The 22,867-nt window shown below is 37.5% G+C and overlaps 1 protein-coding gene across 6 annotated transcripts in view; it reads right to left on the reverse strand.

Moving 5' to 3' along the window:
- Window positions 1-22,867, reverse strand: part of IMMP2L (inner mitochondrial membrane peptidase subunit 2) — an 848,028-nt gene that overhangs the window by 126,652 nt on the left and 698,509 nt on the right. The window contains exon 7 of one of the 6 annotated variants that reach the window (XM_072764765.1): window positions 625-756. The exons of 4 other annotated variants lie outside the window; for them this stretch is intronic. In XM_072764765.1, coding sequence (XP_072620866.1) covers window positions 658-756 — 99 coding nt within the window. In that variant the 3' untranslated portion in view covers window positions 625-657. The remainder of the gene's footprint in view (window positions 1-624; window positions 757-22,867) is intronic. One more of the 6 variants, XM_072764766.1, reaches the window with a different exon arrangement.

Genomic DNA, 22,867 nt, shown 5'->3' on the forward strand with positions numbered 1-22,867 from the left:
CACTCTATGTAAACTTACGGACTAGGTAAACACGGTAATTTCTTCCTGGGTTCTCAAACCTCCTAGAAAAATCAAGTATTAAAATAAAGACCTTCAAAAATCGAAATAAACCATTACTGCATTTCTCGAACAGGGCAACCAGGTGCTTCATCACTTAGATAGTTCTGGAGCTTGTAAACAGCACAACAATTCAGTCAAAATATGTTCTGAAGCCCGGCTAGCCAATGGCATCACACCCAGAATAACCTCAAAGAAAAGCAACACTCTACCTCTTCTCCACTGCTCTCCTCTTCCCCATACTTGAGTTCCATAAGCTTTTCACACACTTTGCAAAACAGCAATAGCCTTGCATTATGGAAAAAAAAAAAAAAAGCAAAGACAAACCAAGCCAACGCCAGCTCTAAGTGGTTGGTCGCTGGCGTGACGTCTCGTCTCCTAAATGCCTGCCATCTGGAGCGGGCATCCTTGCCGCTCTGCCTTGCCAGCATCCAGCTCCTTCCCGACTCTCAGCTCAGAGTGTGTTTGCTCATCCCTTGTTTAGGCCTCTTAATTTCTTTCTTCTCACTTGCTTGCCTTTCACTTAACTTGGTAAAACACTACAGCGGCTGCATTTCATTCACTTACCAATGTTCAGCTAGAAAGGACCATACAGGATTATCATATGGCTGCTGTTATCATTTCCAGCCCAACGAGGACAAAGATTCCATCGAGATCCTTCGGGCAGAGAAGTTGTGCTGTACCACACTGAGGAGACAACTGGTTGAAAGTTGAGAGGGTACATTTCCCATAGGAACCATCTTTTCTCCCCACCACCCTCCAAAAAAAAAAAATCTTAATAAACTGGGACGCGTGGGAGCCCTTTCTCTATATTCGTTAGTTACTAAACAGCCTACAAAGAAAAAGATATGTTGAATTTTTGACACGAGTATGAAGGTTGAAGTCTAGGATACACAGCTGCTTGTGAGGACTTGGGCCATGAGGAGAGCTTCGATGGGCCTCAAATATCCCTAGAAGGTTACTGCTTCTCAGCAGCAGAGCTCGAAGCTGAAGGAGAAAGAGCCTACAGCCTAATTCAGCTTGAGAGTGGATTAGTCATGATGAAAGATACTCGAATTCGTTATAGGCTGCTGGGAAATTACTTGGGTCTCAAATATGTGGTCTTCTTCAAAGTAATAATACAATTAATCTCTCTCAAACTTTTATCATGGGTGCCATGACTCATTATGAAAAGCTTAGATTTCTCTGAAAATGTTCTGAGATGGGTAAAGCTGAAGCCAATTCTATCTCTGTCAGGCCTGCAACCCAGAACACCACCGTACATTCCATAGGAGGGCAAAAGAGGCTGAGGTGGGTGACAAGAGACAGAGTTTTCAGGTGAACCAAAGACTCCCAGACCCATTTCTGAGGCTGAGGGTTTCTCCCATATGCTTGGATGTTTCTAACTTGTTTGTCAGGTAATGAGGCCAGTAAAATGTATTAGTTCTTTATTGGATTGTTAGTCCTTTTTCTTAAGGAACATTATTACTTCTTAGCAATTTTCTCTATTCCTACAATATTGCAAAATACTTTAATTTCCGCATGGAATCCAAAAGCATCATAAGGTTTAATGAAAAAAACTTTTACTTTGCAATTCCAGAATAAGCTTAGTGACTATAAAAGACGAGGTCACAGAAAAAAATCCTAAAATTCACAACTCTGAGACCTTAATGTCAAGCATTAGTCTAATGAGCAATGTGGTAAAGGGTAATATATTCATAAACAAATGAGGGTGGCAATTTATTTAGAAATAGCATACGGGGTTTATTCATCAAAGTGTCTGAACAGGTGAGGGCTGGGTATACAAACAACTTTACATTTTCTTTCTGTTTGGTTTTATCCCTATGAATTCTGGCATAAATGGTAGTTCAACTTCTGTAACAATTTACTTAGAATTGAAAATATTCTATGTATTTCGTTGTTTTATTTATTTTTAAATAATTTACCATATGTGACCTTGACTACTGGAGTAGTACACAAATCTTGTAAACAAATCAAGAAATCTGGACAATATTATCATGGACAGCAGCTCTGTTTACTGTCCAGCATTCAGTACCCCTTCCTTTGGGAAAAGCCACCCTTCCCCAGCTGCTAACACGTGTGGTTTGGGTGGGCCTCACACTACCTCCTGGTTTTAGGGTGAGGCCCCCCACTAACAATAACTTAACCATCTGACCACAGAGATTGGCTCGGATACACCAATAACCCAAACCATTTATCAAGTAATGTTGAGAGCTTTGCTGCTACTTCTGCCTCTATTTCTCTTATGTAAGGATAATCACTGATACCAATTTGGTATGATTCCTTCCAGACTTATTTTTCTGTCACATGTAAGTCTATATATACATATATGCACACACGTATATAGACATTTATATACACCAGTGTTTGCGCAAATACCCCTACATGTATAGCTTCTAATTAGAGTGACAGACTGTATGATACTAATTTACTTCTTTCTTTTACACTTATTCACATCTTTCCATTTAAGGGGAACAGAGGTACTTTTTTTTTTTTTTTTAAGATTTTATGTATTCACAAGAGACACAGAGAGAGAGAGAGAGAGAGAGAGAGAGAGAGAGGCAGAGGCACAGGCAGAGAGAGAAGCAGGCTCCATGCTGGGAGCCTGATGTGGGACTCAATCCTGGGTCTCCAGGATCACACCCTGGGCTGAAGGCTGTGCTAAACTGCTGAGCCACCCAGGCTGCCCCAGAGGTACTTTCATTCGCTTAATTACTGCATAATATTTTACCATATATAGAAAACAATCTACCAAATAACCAGCAGGATATTCTATCCCACAGTGATCTATTAAAGGAGAAAAAGACTGGCTCGAAGCAATCATCTCATTTCTGGAACACACCCTGTATCACTATTTGCCACCGCAGGAATGCCACCGACTTAGAGGGAACCGTTGCTGGAGGGACAGAGTCCTGTGAAGAAGGTGGTGTTGAGGAAAATGAGAACAGAAACTCAGGACAACTCAAAAAAAAAAAAAAAAAAGAAAAAAAGAATGTAATTGGAACCAAATCTCATTTGCTATCTTCCTCAGATTCTCATCTGGAAGGATAGGATCTAGTATCAGGACATTTTCTTTATTAGCAGGGGGGGCAATGATCATTAGTTGGTTCTAGTAAAACCAAGTTCAGGTTAGCCCTGGACCTGAGTTAGGACTTCTGGGTCGGGAGTGGAAGTTTGCAATGGTGATTTCAGTGGACTCACAGGAGAGGGATAAGGGGTGTGGGGGGTGGGAATGAGGGCAGCATCTAGGGAAATTGTAAGTAAGTGAACACAGAGCTCTAGGACCACTGGTTCCTCATGGGCTCATAACGGAGCTTCTGAAAGCCCAAAACTCCACAGGTTATCCAACTGTCCAGCTCACAGGAAATGCCCATATGTGAACCCTAGTGACTAGTAGGTCCTAAAGTGTCAATTTCTTAGGTCTGGAACCTTATTTACTCAATATTCCACAGACACAATTTTTTTAATGTACACTCATTCTATTGTATACAGAGTAATTACTGAAAATTGGTATCCCTAACCCTCCCTAGTTTTGAAAATTTAATCGACTGTAATGATTGGCTTAAAGCCTATTTTATTAGAATTTTAGTTCCTTAGGGACAGTAACCACATCTGTTTTATTCTGTAGTATATGACTGGCACATGTGGCATATGCTTCGCCTAGCCAATACATTCCATTCAGTATATCTGTACAGTGAACTGTGAGTGAGGGAAAGGAGGGGAGAAGAGAAGGAAATGAAGGAAGGAAGTGACAGAGAGAAAGAGCCTAAAGAAGAAAAAACATTTCAAAAATCATGTATGTTCATTAGTAACAGTATTCCATGAAGAGGAGATCTTTCTTGCAAAGAATAGGACACAGGATGAAAAGAAGATTACAATGGCTCCATTTGGTTTTTCTTCCATTCTTACCTGAAATTCTATATGTAAATTGTACTTCCTTACACATTTCTCCCTTCTTAAAAAGGCAAGTCAGGCAAATGCCAAGTCTATTTTTATTATATCATGATATATCTACACCCACATAACTGGCATTTTCAAATGGTATTGTTTTTTTTTTGTTGTTGTTGTTGTTTTTTTTACTCCAGCTGGTTTGCTTAATAAATCCCCCTAGTAGACCAAAAGCTGCCAGAAATGGAGTAAGGGTTATGAGAAATCACTCTACAGTTAAAGTGTTTTCCCCTTTATTTTAAGGCTATGCTTTTTTATCAGGATTACATACATTGCGAAAAAGTGATCATAAAAATCAAAGGATATTGAGTACAAAGGGGTATCTGAAGGGTTTTTCTAACTTTCTAAATCATCTTATTTTTGCATCTTGATATTCAATAACTAGTTCCCATTCTAAATGAAACTTTTGTCATTTGAGCAAAAAATGAGGTCAAACTACTTTTCCTTTTTGATTGGGTCATTTCAGGAGGAAAAAAAATGCAGAATTACTTCAGGTTTGTGCTGAATATGATAATTCCTAATTGTAGATTTTGGATTATTTAAAAACATCAAGGTGAAACATTTTTTAATCAAAGTGGAGCTACCAGAGGGAATGGGAGAAGGATGTTTGACTGTAGTTAATTGTAGATCTGACATAAGCAAGCCAAGGTTTTAATTCCACATAGAAAGATCAAAAATTCTAGGTAAATACTCAAGATTTCTTCATTTCCATATAGATACTGCCCTTGGCTATTTTAATATTTATTAAAATACATTTTTAGTACTTTATCTGAGTTTAAGATTAAAAAAAAGGAATAGTTTAAAATTACACCCAAAGGAAAGTAATTTTACCATGCTGTTTCTGCAGATAAAACATTTTCATCTAAACTAACTACTAGACAGAAAAATATTTTCTGTACTTAATTTAGAACATAATCTATCCTCAAAAGCTTAAAAAAATATTTTAACTAAAGACCTTAATTCCCAATGAAGCAAAGGGCACTCTTGCTTTGATTGGCAGGACTGGGCCCCCTCTGCTTATGAAATTAGCCAGGAAATTGCTACATTTCAATTCCACTTTTTTCTTTTCCAGACCGCTCTAGATGAAGAGTCAAGCACCCTTCCACATGCCATTCCTGTTTTTTTCTATGTCACAGAAATGAGGTAGAATGTTTTTATATCAGCAATTCCCATTTTCGGTTGATAGCAAAGTCATTAAGCAGGGCCCACTTGAATTTTTAATTTTGATCAGTTTTGCATATTTTGGCACAGAAGTCATGATTAAACAAAGACTGAACAACAATATCTGCGCTTAACTTACTCCCAAGACTGAAACGTCTAGAACCTTGAATAAACAAAGTAAAACAGTTTTATATAGAAAACAGCAGCAACAACCCATTATCAGAGTATATGAATAATAGACAAAGGATTAAAACAGGTAGGGCTTAGGTCTAAAAATACTATTACAAATGAATTAACTGTTTTGGCTGTTAATATGTTCTACATTTACCAAGACAATTTGATTTCTTTTTCACCAAAAATGGTGTCATGCATAGAGCTGTATACAATTAGAAGTAATTTTATATAAACTGCTAATGATTGATGGCTCAGAAAAAGTTGAATCTCACTATGAACAAGTATTGTAAATACAAAATGGACTTTTAAAAGCACGGTGCAGTCACAGTACTTAACTTGCTAACAGACATTTATGATGACGTTTAATCTATTTTCTCCTCACTGTGCTGGGTACTATGCAGGTTACAGAAATGAAACACATGGTCCTTTTCCTTTAGAAGCTTAAAATATAATTGAGACAATAGCAAGCCTCATAAAACCAACTGAACAATAATTGCTCAACTGTGAGGTGCCAAAAGAGAGTGCTCTAGTAGCAGATCATCAATCAGTGTGGACTGGAAAAGTCCACAAAGAGTTCAGGATAAAAATGGAGATTTGTGTGGGACCCTGATGGAAAACAGGAGAGAGAGGCATAGAGAAGAGAAGCAGCTTTCTGTGTGTTTGGAGAGGTTACTAAGGCTTCAGGAAATGAGGCTATGATAGGGATGAGAAAGGCCTTCAAGCCAAGACAATCAGTGTGTGAGCTGGACATTCCTCTACATGAAAATGTGAGGTACATGTTCTGGCTGACACGCCAAAGTGGGCCCATTAAGGCACAGAGTTGGAAATCCGGGAGGGCTGGTAAAAAAAAAAAAATGTAGTAGAGGTAAGAACAGGGACTCTGTACGTATGTTGATGAAGGGTTGCTGTCACTCACCTTTTTGTCCACTTGAGCAAACCCAAGGTGCCAAGATCACACAGCAACAAGAGTATGCCCACAGTAGCATGAGGTTGCTAGATATTCACTATGAACTCCCCCCCCTCCAAGTTTTTAGTTAAATTCCAGTTAGTGAACAGTGTACTATGAGTTTCAGGTGTGGAATTTAGTCATTCATCACTTACATACAACACCCAATGTTCATCATAAATCCCTTCCTAATACCCATCACCCATTTAACCCATCCCCTTGCTCCCATCGCCTCTAGTACCCCTCAGTTTGTCCTCTATTGTTGAGGATCTGGTTTGCCTCTCTCTTTTTCACCCCCCTAAATTCATTTGTTTTGTTTCTTAAATTCCACATATGAGTGGAATAATATGGTATTTGTCTTTCTCTGACTTTTTCACTTGGCATAATACTCTCTAGCTCCATCCACATTGTTGTAATTGCACTACTAGGTATTTACCCAAAGGATACAAAAATATTGATCTGAAGAGTCACCTGCACCCTGATGTCTATAGCGGCATTATGAACAATAGCCAAATTATGAAAAGAGCCCCCAAATCTATCAATTGATAAATGGATAAAGAGGATGTGTGTATACACACACACACACACACACACACACACACACACACACACAGGAATATTACTCAGCCATCAAAAAGAATCTTTCCAGTCACCGTGAACTTCTTAAACTGCACAGTATGATTTTTTTTAGAAGGTAGGTCTTAATTATTTTTACAAAGTAAGATGTCCCACTGAAAAAAAAAACAATGAATTTTAGAGCTACACAAACTCAGAATGGAAAAAATGAGTAACACAAAATGAAAAAGAGGAAGAAAGTCCAATTATAAAACGTATCTTCCAAGCAAAGTGATAATTATTCATTTTCATAATGTGCTTAAATTAAGGCTGTATAAATGTGTTAAGATCAACTCTATGTTTTAATTTCTCTATACCATTATAATTAGTATTTGCCTTATTGTTCATTTTATTTGTCACCTTTATCTTGGTTTCTCATATTTAAGGTCTGACAATTCAGCTATTGTCTGGTAACACTCTCAAAGGTTTTATTTGGCACCACTTATTATGGGCAGATGATAAAAGTCTTTGCTCATTTTTATCACTTCTACCTAACTCCTAAAGTAGACTACACAAATTCAATAAGAATCCAAATCTACTTATCTTCAGGGTACAATACAAAATCCATCTATTTATTCAAGTCTTTGATTAACAGCATCTATATTTATGAAATGCTCTGGGCTCTGCAGGTGAAAATATTTTATATGAAGCTCAAGTATTATTAAATAATATTCCTTGATGCTATCAGTGTTTTGTGTGCATATGTGCAAGTTCAATAACTTTAGCCTCAGGTCTATTATTTTAAGTTTGTAAACTCAGAAAACAAGAAAATATCTTCTTTATGTAGGAATTTAACTTACTTATTAACAAATCAGAAAAATTAATAAGATCAAAGTTATATCAAGAAAATGTCTCTGGTTATCTTGGTGTTTTGTTTCCCATTGAATGCTGGGAAGTCTGAAACTACTACTGAGTAACTATTAAATATTATTTGCATGTGTGTGTGTATATATATATTTTTTCTCAATATTATCTGATACTCACACATACATGGCCCCATAATAGTTCATGTTCAACTTGAAGTAACATCCATAAACAAGGAACTTCTGACCATTGGAAAATTCAAAGCATAAGGTTTCCAACTCCATTGTGCATGAGACCTACATATTACTGACTACAATTATATTTTCTTTTAACCTACTCATGAATGCACAAGGTCCTACTTTAATGAACGGTGGTGGCAAGAAGTGCACTGAGCTGAACAGTAGTTGAGCTTCAGTCCTGTCTTTTGCTAGGTGTACATGTTGGAAAATATCTTAATTATTCCGAGCTTCCCTTTCCTCATCTCTACCACAGACATAATTATCTCCAACACTACCCCCCTACCCCCGGCCCCACCACTGCCTGCCCTCACTGCATTAACATCCTGCCAGTTGATGACAACAAGGGAGGATGATGCCGTCACTGCCTCTGATGAGGATAGTAAAAATAGCTCTTACACATGAGGACTTAATTACATGTTGGCCACTGTCCTCTATACTCTATATATACTCATTTAATTTTCACAACAACCTATGTGGTAGAAACTCTATTTTCAGTTTAGAATAGAAGTTAAACATTTGGCCTAAAGTCCAAGAGGTAAGTAAGTGGTTGGTATCCAAATCCAGGCAGTTTGACTCTGAGCTCATACTCCTAAGTGTCATGCTACTTTATGAAAAATGATGTCTATAATGGAACTATAAATTGTGTTTTTAATCAATAAATTTACTAATCATTCCATTGCTGCTGACCTGAATCTAAATCTTTAATTGCTATTTTTGTCATTCTCTGCTTATATGTGCAACATTTTAAAGGGATTTGAATCATCAAAAAAATGTGATCCTTAAACTTGTGAAGAATATTGAATAGTTTTTTTTAATTTGAATTTCATTTGAAAAATTTTAGAATTAAGACCCAGACATTGAAGAGACTTCCTAATTACAAAGTTAAGTTGCTTTTAAGCTCTCACAGAATAAGGTAGAACTTGCTAGTCATGGAGCCAATGGACAACATAGCCAGGTTAGAAACTTGGGATGCCTGACTTCTACTCTTGTCTAAATGTTTAGCATTCTCGAACCTTTTCTCCAACCTAGGTCTCTCCCCTAAGGTCTTGACAAATCATATTTAACAAAATGAAATAAAGGTTATTGTTTTGTCGCAAACCTACACCTCCTAAATTCCTTCTTCTGATTAATGTTACCAATAATTACTTCCTTAATCAAAAATCTATAAAGTTCTTTTCTCCCACAATCTCACATTGTCAATCAATTCCATAAAAATCTACCTTCAAAATACTGCTCAAATCTATTTATGTCATTCCTATCGAAATAAATCATTTGTAGGATATAAAATGTCCTCTGTGATTAAGGACCATTAACTTACCCACATCATTTCAACTCTTCCATATTTAGGCTACAACTTTCACAAAGATCCACTGCTCCTTATAGTTTAGCACAAGTTCCATGCCTTTGTGTGTGAAAAGTTCTCTGCTTGGAACTCTTCCCTTTGTTATGAACACCTCCCTCCTTATCCTACACACTCCCTCCTCTAAGAAATTTCTCCTTACCTGTCCCCGTCTTCGAATTCATGACTCTTTACTTTCTTGTCAATGCCTATATAATAGTACCTTTCATGTTGTAGGTTAAGGGTAATAAGTACATTTCTTTTGCGAGATTTAGATCTAGGCTTTGTTCATTGAATAGGTTTTGTTTAATCGACAAAAAAGCCCATGTGATGAAAGTATCATCCCCATTTTACAGATGAAATCCTGGAAGCAAGGAGAGGTTAGAAGATTAATTCAAAAGTGATGAAGGTTTTAAATTTATTGATCTCAAAACCCCATACTCTTCCTATTTTACCATAGTACTTTCTTACATGTTTATATCTGGCTGTTCTACTGGCCATTGAACTCTTAAAATGCAATAAACCGATCTTATTCAACACTGAGGCCGTAGGATCTGGTACATGGTCTGGCGTGCAACAAATGTCTGGTGAGTAAATGAATGAGCCCATGTATTGTTTGGCTAAAATCCCATTGTTATTAACTACCATTTAAATAGAAATGGTCGCTTCATGAATATGACTAATAGGGAAAGAAGATTTGAACAATGTTTATGAGTTTTTAATGTAATTTTTATTGAGTTTTTTGTATCCTAATTCATTAATATAAGAAATAAAGAATAATACTGGTATGCTTTATCTCCCAACATTATTCAAATCGGCCTTTTCTTTTCAATAAGATGCTTAGGATAAATTATTAATTTCTGTTCTTCCAGAAAGGTCCACCTGTTTTTTCACACAATAACCTAAGCCCTAAATGTCTTATAAAAATATTTTTTCATATAGTCTGTATACATTTGTGCAACCATATTTTGACCCTTCAAAAAGCAGTATTGGCGGGATCCCTGGGTGGCGCAGCGGTTTGGCGCCTGCCTTTGGCCCAGGGCGCGATCCTGGAGACCCGGGATCAAATCCCACGTCAGGCTCCCGGTGCATGGAGCCTGCTTCTCCCTCTGCCTGTGTCTCTGCCTCTCTCTCTCTCTCTCTCTCTCTGTGACTATCATAAATAAATAAAAATTAAAAAAAAAAGCAGTATTGGCAATCACTAAGTGATTTTTAAGGAATACAATAAAATCTGAAATGTCTTTAAGAAGGCAAATGTGTTCTTTGTTTTTTAGCCTAAACTTATCTTAAAGATAAGCTTATCCTAAGAACAGAGGCATCCTATGAAATGAATTCTCCTTTATTGAAATTACCTATTATGAAACAAGCATATTAAATTGTCATATATTATAAAGGACAGAGAGCTGCCTACCACTGCAGAGCACCAAACAAAGTGTGTAACAGTCTATCCCAGGAACCCCTCTGACTTGGAGCGCAAAATTGAAGGAAAAAGTGAATGCTGTGAAAATTAATGGATGAAAAAAATTATGAAGATTTTTAAAGTGGCTCAGAGAACCTTTTGGTGGAAGACATTTGGTATAGATCTTCCATTCTCGAAATACTATGGCTGTTCTTTCACAAATATGAAGATCAGAGAGCATCAGAATTCAACCCTAGAGGTCAGTTAGATATATTCAGGCTGAACTCTTGTCTCAGACACTTCTATCAAGCCAGTATTTAGTAATTTCTTAGAGAATGCTCTGCTGATGGCATCATACAAATACATGAAGCAGTAATTCACTTGTCCAGCTGATACTTAGCATATAAGTCATGAGACTTAGCATTATCTCAACAAGTATCATCACCTCAATTTTTTTAAAGAAGAAAGCACATGTGATAAAGAATAATAAAACAGTGTGAAAAGGTATGAAGCAAAAAGCAAATGCCCCTCAACTATCCCGTTCCTCAGTCTCTCATTACTGTTTCCCCAATACAACTCTGGATCCTGGTTTATGGCCATTTAGCTCTATAAAGAGAAATATGCAAATTATATACATAATGTAATCTTATTAAAAATAATTCTCTGGATCTTTAAAAATACTGTCATACTTTACTACCTTGAAAATATTTTCATAAGTTCCACATAAATATGCATTTTTAATACCTATTTTTAATGTCTGCAACATATAGCTACCTTACTGTATAGGTAGCCTATTTAACCTGCCTCTATTATGTATTTTTTTTTTTTTTAAGATCAAGAGGGCAGGGGTAAAGGCAGAGGGAGAGAAAGCATCTCACCCAGGTTTCATGCATAGAGCAGAGTTCAATATGGGGCTCAATCTCATGACCCTGAGATCATGACCTGAGTCAGATGCTCAACCCACTGGGCCACCCCAGGCATTCCCCCTATTTCCTTTTTTGGCTGTTACAAACAACATTGTATTACATTGCTGATTCAGTGACCATGTGAAGTTTTGATAGGTATTGCCAAAATGTTTCCAAAGAGTTAATACAAATTTACACTCACCACAAGCTTAAGAGAATGCCCATTTGCCCCACATCATCTTAGGACCCCTGCCTACTCTTAATAATGAAAGAACTCTGTTTTTATTACATGAGTTTTACCTCCTGGTATTTAACATATTTGAAATTAGAGAAATTAAGCATTTATCTAAAATGAAAATTATAACCATTATAATCATTTTTATGATCAGTAACCATAATCTGAACTTTCAACTAAGGTTCATAGATTAAGTAACCTAGTCAAAGCCAACAAAAAAATTAGTGAAAATAGCTTTGTTTTACATTTTTCTGCAGGTTGGCTTTAATATCAGCCTCAACAGAAGACCCCTGGATTTTCCTATCTGCTCCAGCTTTCAATCTGTTGTAGGATGTTTTGCTTGAAGTATACAAATAAAAGTGACCTCACACAGCAAATATATAGTTGGAAAAGGGCAGAGCACTTTAATAGCCCTTTCGCCTATTTGCAGATACTCTTCTTTGATACTACACCAAAATTTGACAGTAGTAATTTCTAAAAATCATTGCAATATAAAATCTGAAACCTTATCAAAACTCTTAATGTAATAACTCTTGCATTAAAATTTATTAGTGAGACATATCCATCTTGTACTTTGAAGGGATCTTTACCTGTTCAGGACTTTGTAAACTCATGTACTGGTTAAACACCAGTCTTAAACTATGAAGATCTTCCAAATATTATCTTATTATACAATATTCTAAAATCCCATTTATATCACCACCCATTTTTCAGAAAAGTCTAAGTACTGAGAAGTTCTCAAGCTCATGGTAGAAGATACAAGTTTTCCAACATTTGCAACATTGCAAAAAAGCTTAATTCTATAATTGACAACAAATATTAGTTATTTTCCTTGAAGTGGTAAGTTCATTTCATTAACTTTTGAGAAGATATCTGTCAAATACCAAAGTCTGAATAATTATAATGTGTTAGTGACTCTTCCAAGTTAAAAATAGCATTACTAGAAGCAGTGGCTAGTTCAGCTGGCAACTCAACAACACTAGTACTTTAAGGCCACAACTATACTTCAAAATGTAGCAAAATGGATTTATACATATTTCCCATTTCATCACACAAAATATATCACACTGTATCTAAAGGTTGAAACTTACAATTAGTAATTTTACTCCTTCATCAAGGAAATTCTTAAACTAAATGACAGGCTTTTGTTTTTCTGACAGTGTATGATGAAGAGACAATAATTACTATTGGTTAAACTTGGTATCTTTACTTGTGCAGAGGCACCAAGAGCTTCCCTACCATTGCTCTTGCACTACCAGTGAAGCTCAGTTACAAAGGCAAAAAAGGTCTTAGTGCTCTTATAAAAATAGTTTTGACTTCCCAGACTTCTTAGAAGCATGTTAGGGATCCCCAGGGTTCTACCGACCATAGCTAAAAATTGCTACCTCTATCACTTCCACTTCAAAAGACAAGGAAACTGAGGTCCATACATTAGGTCATCTACTCAAATGGTAAACAGCAAAGCTAAAGTCAAACCCACGCATTCTTACCTCGAGTTCTGGTCTCTTGAGGACGGTGCAGCTTAGAATATCTTTCTACCAGTTGGCAGTGCTGTTGCAAAGTTGTTTGTACTAAAATGTCACACTGGTCCTTGCTTTGCCCTCTCAGATTATAATATATGTTCATTCATCAATCATTTAGATCTACTATGAGCCAGAGACTGAGCCCTACGATGGGGACGCCAAAATGAATAAGGTATTGTCCTCACTTTCAAGGATTTCACCATCGATTGGGGAGACAAATGTGTGAACCACTACCTGTAATTCAGTGTGATAAATGCCATAATAGTACACTGTACAAAATATTTTGGAAGCACAGGAGAGTGATTAATTCTGCCCCAGAAAGGGAAGGGGGGGGATCAGGGGCTTACCAGCAGAAGTGCATTTTAGTTGGACTTGAAGGACAAATACATCAAATCCCTTTTTTCACAGGATAGTCCTTCACATACTTGGATACAGCTACTGTGCTTCCTGCTAAGTTTCCACTACTTCGTATTAAGCATCCATTGCTCTCAAAATATATTATGAGGACAGGAAACAAATCCCTGTATTTTGGGAAAGGCCTTCTGAACATATGTATTGACCTTTCTTTTGCAAGCATATATTCACATCTGTTAACAGTAATCTGTAATTAATTGTGAGAGCCAAAAAATTTTGCCTAATAACCAAACAGCTTATACTAAATTACAATCAGGACCAAATGTACTCAAGAAGCTGTTCACAAAGTGCCCCAATCAGACCTTTTAGTCACCTTTTTTTTTTCTTCTAAAGCAGAGGGCAGCAAACTTTTTCTGCAAACATAGTCAATATTTTACACTTTATGGGCCAGATGGCTCCTGACTCAACTATTTAGCTCTGCACTTAGAGTGTGAAAGCAGCCATAGACAATATGCAAATGAATGGGCAAGGCAGTGTTCCCATAAAACATTACAAAATAGTCTGCTGGTCACATATAACCCATAGGTCACCGTTTGCTGGTTGCTGCTGATTTAAGCCGTGTTTCTTTGTGTATCCTTTTCCTCACTGCATACTGGAATGAACATTAGACTTGGAATTAGGACAACTGACTCTTAATTCTGTCTTGCTAAAAACCAGATGTGTGATCTTAAGTCAGCTGGTTTACCACTGTTAGCTCCTTCTTGATCAAATCAACTATCTTTAGATTTTATGATACATAATGACCCTTTACACTAAAATCTGAAGATTCACTGCAAAGTAACTTTGTCCCCCCAGGTATTCCTACTTTATTCCATCATGGGATCAAAAGAGTGACATTGATTTAAAAAAAAAAATGAATACGACCTTAGGTGATACTAATAGAAATGTTTATCTCAAATGAAGAGACCCTGCTTCACCCTACAAAAGTATAATTCTGAGTAAAACACTAATAAGACTGTCCAGGGGAAAGCAACCCACGACCTAAAAAAATTTGGAAGTTTTAGCAAATCAACTATCCTCGAAAGAACAGGGCAAAGAGTAGAAAGCAGAAATTCAGCAGGCATAATACTACTTTTTAAGTGCTTGGAATCAAGGATTAGAGCCTAATTAAAATATTCTAGGCTGGAATGATCACTCTGGTTCCTGGATTTTGACCAATCAACAATTCTATGCCTTCTGAACTGTAACTCTATAAAGTTATTGCTAATAACAGTGTTGAAATAACATGATCACTAATCTCATATTTGTATCACTGTGGAGTTTACATGCTTAAGTGTTCCATCATTTGAGTTTCCGGCCCCATAAGACTGGAAAAGATAAGTATTACTACCTTTTTGCAAGTAAGACGGCAGAAAATTCAAAGGCTTATATCGTCTCCCTAGAAGATTCTTGACTTAATGTCCTAAAGAGGGGCAGGGCTAGAGCTAAACTCCCAAATCAGATTAGACAATGTAGACTGAATCCTGAAATCAGCACCAAATATTTTGTACAACATGGTCTCTTTTATATCCTCAGGGGAAGGAGAGCTTGGGGGCAGTGGGATTTAACAGCTTAACAGCTTCAAAGCACTTCAAATTTGGAAACAGTTGTTTAGCATTTCACTTTAGCTGTTAGTGTTCAATTCACCTAGTTTTTCTGTTAAGTGCTTCAATCAAATGTAAACGCTTTATTAATACACCTCATAAAATGTACAAGGGGGGGGTTCTATGCTAAAACAAATTCCGCTGGTAAGGGCTCTAAAAACATAAGGTATTCCTTCAATGTGACTGGCCTCATAGATAAAAGCCATATTCTTATAAAGATAAAATATAAGTGGCTGTGGATAATTCAAATTGCTAAATGGCATGAATGGATTAATATTTTAATGCTATACTTGCCTTTTATCCAGACATAACTTTGAACATAATAAATTTGGTTTTAGAATGGAAATCCTCAAAATTCTGAATTTGGTTTCTTCTTTTTTCTTCTTTTGATATGTATAATTAAATCCACCTTTGAAGCCTCCTAAAGGTTATGGAGGGCAGAAGAAATGTATTTTTATTAAAATGAGTCTATCTGTGGCAGACCTACAGAGAAAACTACAAAGAGATTTGAGAAAGCAGCAACAAAGAAGCTAGATCATGCAACGACCCAATCTATTATGGATGAGGAAACTCCTCTTCACTGGCTTGTTGTTCCCTGGCAAAGAGGACGCCAGGGTGGAAACTACACTGGAGTAAATCATAGCTCGTGATTCCATCCTCTCCCTCATCCTCCATTTTGTCCATAGATTGGGTCAGGTTACTTATCACTAATACCTCAGACTACCTTGTCTGGGGCTAAAAGTAAAAAGGAACCATCAGTGATGCGTTTAGAAAAGAGACACGTTAGGGTCTACTTTTGCTTGGAGAAAATTGAGGGAACTCATGTGCTGACCTTGTACACAAATCTCAGGACTTTCTAGCAACACAGGGTGAGCCTCCTTCACTTTCCTGGGGACTGCCTCCTTCTAGAGCTTCAAATTCTCCAAAAGCTGTGGCTGGGAGAGAGCATGTGGGACAATGGTGTATGTTACATGTGAGTTTGTTTCTAAAATCAGCCTATAAGGCAAAAGTGATCTAAAAATCAAGAGATACTTGAAGATCCCTTATATTTTCCTTAAGGCACAGCAGGTATGGTTTTGCAAATACAACCTTGTACGTAACATACATAAATAAAATGCACAAAATGTACAGTTTATAGTAAAGAAGGCCATCTTGTAACAACAAAAAACCATGAAATATTTAAGTGTTAGAAGTACACTCAGTCCTGTGACAGACTAATATGAGGCATGCAACAATCCATTTGGTATCAGTCTCCTTAAGAAAAGTGGAGGCTAACTTGCTTTCATTGTTCTTCCTGTTAGACCCCTTCTCTCCTTTTTGTTCTCATTCTTTCCCTCTTCCTCCCTTAATAGATCTCTCTTCCTGACTAGTTACAGTCAAATTCAAGTAACAGTGGACACTGAGGTACCCCAAGGCATTCTGAGTCTTACATGTATGTGTTTTTTATTGCCACTGTAACTAATTACCACAAACTTAACTCTGACCAAATATACACTTGAAACAACACAGATCTGTTATCTTACGGTTCTGTAGATCAGAAGGTGGGAGGGGCTGCCCTGAGTCATCTGCTCTGGATTTTCCAAGGCTGAAATCAAGGTGCCAGCAGACAAGGCTCTTGGAGGGAAATCCATCCGAAAGGTCATTCAGGTTGTGGGCTAAATTCAAGTCCACACAGCTGGAGGCCTTGGTCTTATATTTCCTTGCTGGCTAAGTTCCAGGGGTCTTTCTCAACTTCTAGAGGCTCCTAAGTCCCCTTTGTCCATTTTTTAAAGCTAGCGGTGGTGGGTTGAGCCCTTCTTATGCTTCAAAACTCTCTGCTTTCCTCATCAAGCACCTCTCTCTGAATGGTGTTCCATCCCGCCAACCCAAAAACCTCTGATTTTAAAAACTTTTGTGATTTTACTGGACTCACCTGATAAAACCTAGGCTCCTTGCCCTATTTTAAAGTCAGCTGATTACTAACCTTCATTTGGTGTGCAAAATGCTTTCATAGCAATTTCTGGGTGAGTCTTGGTTAAATAACATGAGATGGGAGTCTTGGTCTTCAGTATTCTGCACCCCCCACCACCACTGTAAGGACAAACTCTTGGTCTCTCAAACATACTTCCTTATAGCCCCGAAAATGTATCACACATCTAGGCACAAGTTGCAGGCTTTTAGCACAAGTTGCAGGCAGCCAAATTGGTAAATGAAAGTTTGTTTGCAAAATGAAGAACCTGATGAAAGCGTATCAAAGGAAACATTTTGAGACATTACAAATATTTCAATAAAACCATAAAGAGGTGCAATATCAAGTGTAAAAATAAGCACACACTAAAGGAAGAATGCCCTGGCCTGACAAAGACAACCACAGAGAAAGAGCCTGCAGAAGCTTCATTGTTCTCTAGACATTTGGGGTCACTGATTTATTGAGAGGTGCCCAGGTGTTCCTTCTTGTCAGGTGAAACCTGAAGTGCTTCATGCTTTCAAACAAACAGCACTCCGAGTCTTGTTGGAGGCCTCACTGAAAGTCCCTAATTGAATCTAAAGATCCCAGCTGGAGTTTGAGAAACTTGCTTCCAAACTGACTTGACTTCAAAACCACTCTGTCATTCTTAGTGAGTGTTCGCACTGCGCTGTCTCTATCGTGGCACGTTCATGGGTTTTGCTAAGTAACGTCGGAGCAAAGTAAGCCATCCAAGAATTCAGGATTCCCAGCAGTTAATATATTTCTTGTCTAGTTGCCAGAGGTTTGTCTCCTCTTTTCAGACAAATCAGCCTCCCTTTATTGTTTCATTGTCTAAAAGGGGACTGCTGGTGATGGTTTGTCGCTTTACTTGGTCTGGGTGCCACTGGTCAACTCAGAACATTGTGAAATCCAAGTGTTGCACGATGCAACCTCCCCCCCTCACAGTCACTTGGAACTATATATCTATCATGTGGCCTGCCAGTCAACCCTGGACAGGGATTTCGCTGAAATTTCACACTGACAATGCTGAAAAGTTTGTTTTCTCACAAGTACCACCAACCAACTAAGAATTCTTCATAGGGATTCCAGAAACCAGAGATTACTACATAGTAAGAGAGTGCAGAGAGGGAATTCAAATGATACACCATATGTAACCTGGAGATGACTTTTTTTTCTGACCTGAAAAGCTAACTTTAGGTAACCAGGCCAGTAGGAGGGAGGATTAGAGGAGGCTTTTCTGATCCTTCTAGTACATTGTCTGATCTGTTTTCCTCAGGGAACTTTAGAGATGATGTACAATGCTCCTCAAACACAAGATGTAATCAATACCCCTTGAATGGCATTGCTTCTTATTTAACTCAAGGGCTGCAGAAAGTTTTTTGCATTGTTAACTCCCAGGAATGGGAGATATTCTCTCCAGCACACGGAAAACAGGAGCTCTTGGAAGTGCTCTAATCACCAAATCGAAGTATCCTTAATTAAGTGTGTCCTGCCACCTAGGGGCATTCTTAGGCCACTCTGGGGCATATTCAATTTCTAAAGACTTCAAAGTATAGTCAGTAAGGCAAAACCATAATATTAAATCTTCAGCTTTTCCAGAAGTTCAACTTTAGAAAGACCCTTAAAAGCAACGACCATTTCTGGGCTTTTCCAATAAAATAACTTATGCATTGTCCATTGTATTTTATGTTATAGGATGCCAAACAGACCTGTGTGATGCATTTCTTCTAGATTTCGATTGTAGTGAGAGTTACTAATTGATTTCTCAGGTTTTATTCAGCCAGCAAGGATTTTCCTCCAGTTTGGTTTTAGTTTGAATTCCTTTGGACGGTACAAAAAGAGGCTGGACCATTCTCTCTGGTTCACACCTAGCCTCGTTACCTACTTACCTACCATCCTGGGCCCTGAGCCCCCAGAATAAATAAGGAAGCTCTCTTTAGTCAAACAATGGGATCTAGATAAGGTGAAATATTTTCTTTCTTTCTTTCTTTTTTTTTTTTTTTTTTGGCTTTAGCTGCCAATAACTTCAGAATTCAGCTTAGTGCTCATCTACATTAATAAATCCATTTGAAGTTGCTTCTATATCCTTTCTCCTTATACTTTCATTGTTCTGAATTTATATCAAATTTTCTGTTTTATTTTACTGCAATTTATTTTTAAAGCTTTCTCAAATCTTCTTTATAAATAATAAATAAATCTTACTTGTGTTTTTAAAATAGGGGCTTATACAGAAATATACCAGATGTGTGTTTCTTGCCTTAATAGAGGCTGCTCCTATCCTAGCACAGTTGTCTATAATTCAAGACACGGCTGCTAGATGTAAATCAGACTTTATCCATCATATTAATACAAATATCTAAGTGTGGTTTAAGCCTACATACCCATTACATACTGAAGGAGATTGTGACATGTCACCCCCCAAAATACCACTTTGGCATATTGAGTATTTTAAGCAGAAGACACTTAAGAGACAGCAGATGCAGGAAGGGCTCTCTGACCTCCCCCTTTCTACCTAAAAGCAGGTCAAAATTATCCCATAAGACACATCCACTCTCTGTAACAGAGAACATTCTTAACGCTGGAGACTGGGTATCTTTGGGAAAATGGATCTATAAACAAACAACCATAAACCCTATTAAAACAGCCCTTTTCTTTCATTAATTTTCCCCATATATATCCTAGTAATGTTCCCACAATTTACTACCCTTAACCCAAATTCTTTTGCTTGTCAAATTTGTCATCCACTGATTGGGGGGGAAAAAAAGTATATAAGCTCTAAGTTCTAGCTGCTTCTTTGAGTCTTTGATTTTTCTTATGAGGACTCTCCTGTGCCTGTCAAAGTATTCAATAAAATTGGATGTTTTTTTCTTGTTGATCTGTCTTAGGTTAGTTTAATTCTCAGGCCCAGTCACAGAACCTAAGAGAACAGAAGGAAGATTTCCCTCCCTCACAATACATATACATTTACATAGCATATATGTATAAAAATTAGCCCAAATTAGTCCTGCAAGGAAGTGTCTAATCATTGTTCTTGCAACCAGTCATAAGGGAGAGTGACAATAGAACAAGAGACAACTGCTGGAGGGAAGGAATCTTTGTCTTCCTTCTAACTGTGTTACCAGTATAACATTTTGGAACAAACAACTGTAACTTTTGTGCTTTGGTATTTATTATATAATCAGAAACTTGTGAGTACCACGCAGGTTGAAGAAAAGAAAATTATAGCATGTGACAGCACAGGGCAGGAAAGTAGACAAGGATTAGGGTTTCCTCCTACAAAGAGAAATTGTAGAAATTAATAAAAAAAAAAAAAACAACAGAAAGCACTAGAAGAATTGATTACAGTTAGCAGTGGTGATCTCAGAGATCCTGACATTATGGAGCAAAGCAGAACCTGGTTCCGTGACATGAGTGCCTTTTGCCACCTGCCAGAAGGCCATGTGCTTTCCATGGAACCAATCAGCCTCAAAGAACAGACTGAGAGCCATCTGTTAGGGGTGAGCTTCAGGTAGAAGGCCTCACGTGGAAATTTCTTCCTGGATATGGACATGTCATCAGGGCTCGTAATGCCACCATAAGAGTAACTCAGAAGGAATAAGTATGTCAAACAGGTAACACATCACCTCCAGCACACAGAGCAGGAAGAGCAAAACGGATTCTTGTCGCAAAAGCTCAAAAAAGATATGGCCCAGGGACCCATGTTAGGGAACACTGTGCAAGAATGTGTCTGGATAAGGTTAGTGTGATCTGTCATTGTATACTGAAGAATACAGGTGTTTATTACCTGAGACCAAAGGTCTCATCACCTACCTAATGTGGGGTGTGGCCGAGCTTTTTATAAACTGGATATTTTTGTCCTCGGAAGTCTTGGGTTATCAGACAAAGACTTAGAAAAATGCCAAGAAGTTAAACGTCTCTGGCTTATCAACCTGTTCTCCTCAATGTAGAGAACCCTGGGGCCATGCACAAACAGAAACCGAAGCAAATGACCAGGGGTAGCAAAGCCAGAAAAATTAGGTTATTCGGCTATAAATTTCTAATTATTTCTCCAACTGACACATTTGCCTTTGTTCCTAAAGATAGTTTTGTGCTAAAATTAGCAGCTGTTTTTCTTTTCCTAAATAGTTTCCCCTACTTTGTGAATTCAACTGGATAGGAATGAGATCTATTATTTTTGCATATATGAAATTATTTGACAAATGCTAAATAATAGAAGATTAGAATTTTGTTTTGATTAGAAATTTTTTAATATCCCTGTTTATTATTCTCATGGTCTATTTTCTCTTGTTCTTCTCGTTTAACAAATCTTTCTTTAAATGCATCACATTGGGGGGTTGCTATCTACCCGGATGGGTCATTGACTTTGTAGAGCATGGCATATGCTGAATTGAACACTGTAATTACATTTAGACCTAGGGCAACACCCAATTGTTCATTCTCATGTGAATCTGGAAGCACCTACAAATGACATATATTAATGAATTACAGATCCTGTGGTGAGTTAATAGGATAACAAATCTCAGTCAGTATTGGATAAATTGGAGTGGGGAGAAGCTGAACTCTCTGTAAACATATGAGCTGGTGTGATGGAATTCCTCTGGAAGCAGTTAAGAAATGATAAGTTTGAGTTAATATCAGTCTCTGTGTTCTCATTGTTCTGTCAACCTACTCGATTCATATGTTCCAGCTGGTTGTTTCCCTGAATTTCTCTTAGGGTAAGGCCTGAATTTACAAGTATTATTGTAATTTGGGGAGAGGGAGCACACACATAAACACACATGGCAAAATTCTCTCATGCATCATAGACTATTAAAGATCCCCTTAAAAACCTCTGTGACACTAGACTTCTGTTTACTATGCTCACGTTTCAGGTGGCTGATATGGTATGATGAAACATAAAGCATTAATGGAAGTCTATTTTATTTTTAGCCATCAAATTGGAAAAAAACATGGAAGAGATTGATAACATCCAGAACTAGCAAGGATAACTAGGGACACGGGGAAACTCTCATTCACTGCTAGTGGTCATGTTTACCATCACCATGGTATAGGAAAGGGATACAGTAACACATGCTATAATTAAAGGTAGAGATACCTTTTGAATCAGCAAATCTCAGGTTGGGAGATGTTTTTGTACATATTTAAAGGAACATACATAAGGATTCACGTCCAAGGTTGCTTATTCCAGTACCGTTAGTAATGGCACAAAACTGGAAACAGGCTGGATGTTCACAGTAGAGGAATGATTAAATATAATACACCCGTGTGGAATATTATACAGCTATTAAAAAGAATGAATTAGATCAACAGGTATGAGCATCAGGAGAATGTCTATGATGCACTGTATAAAGAGAAGCCAGTTTCATGATGCATGTATAAACTATCATTCCAATTTAGGAAGAGGAGGGAGAAGGAGTGGGGAGGAGAAAAGGGTGGAGAGTAATGGGGGAGGGAGAGAAGAAAAGAGATGAGTATAGGAAAACACAAAAATCTGTTTATGTATCTATTTTTATATGAGCATAGAGAAGGGATGCTTAGCTGCAGGTAACCACCTAACACTGGGCATTCAGAGTAATA

This window comes from Vulpes vulpes, chromosome 7 (genome assembly GCF_048418805.1).
Source record: "Vulpes vulpes isolate BD-2025 chromosome 7, VulVul3, whole genome shotgun sequence".
NCBI classification, from domain to species: Eukaryota; Metazoa; Chordata; class Mammalia; order Carnivora; family Canidae; genus Vulpes; species Vulpes vulpes.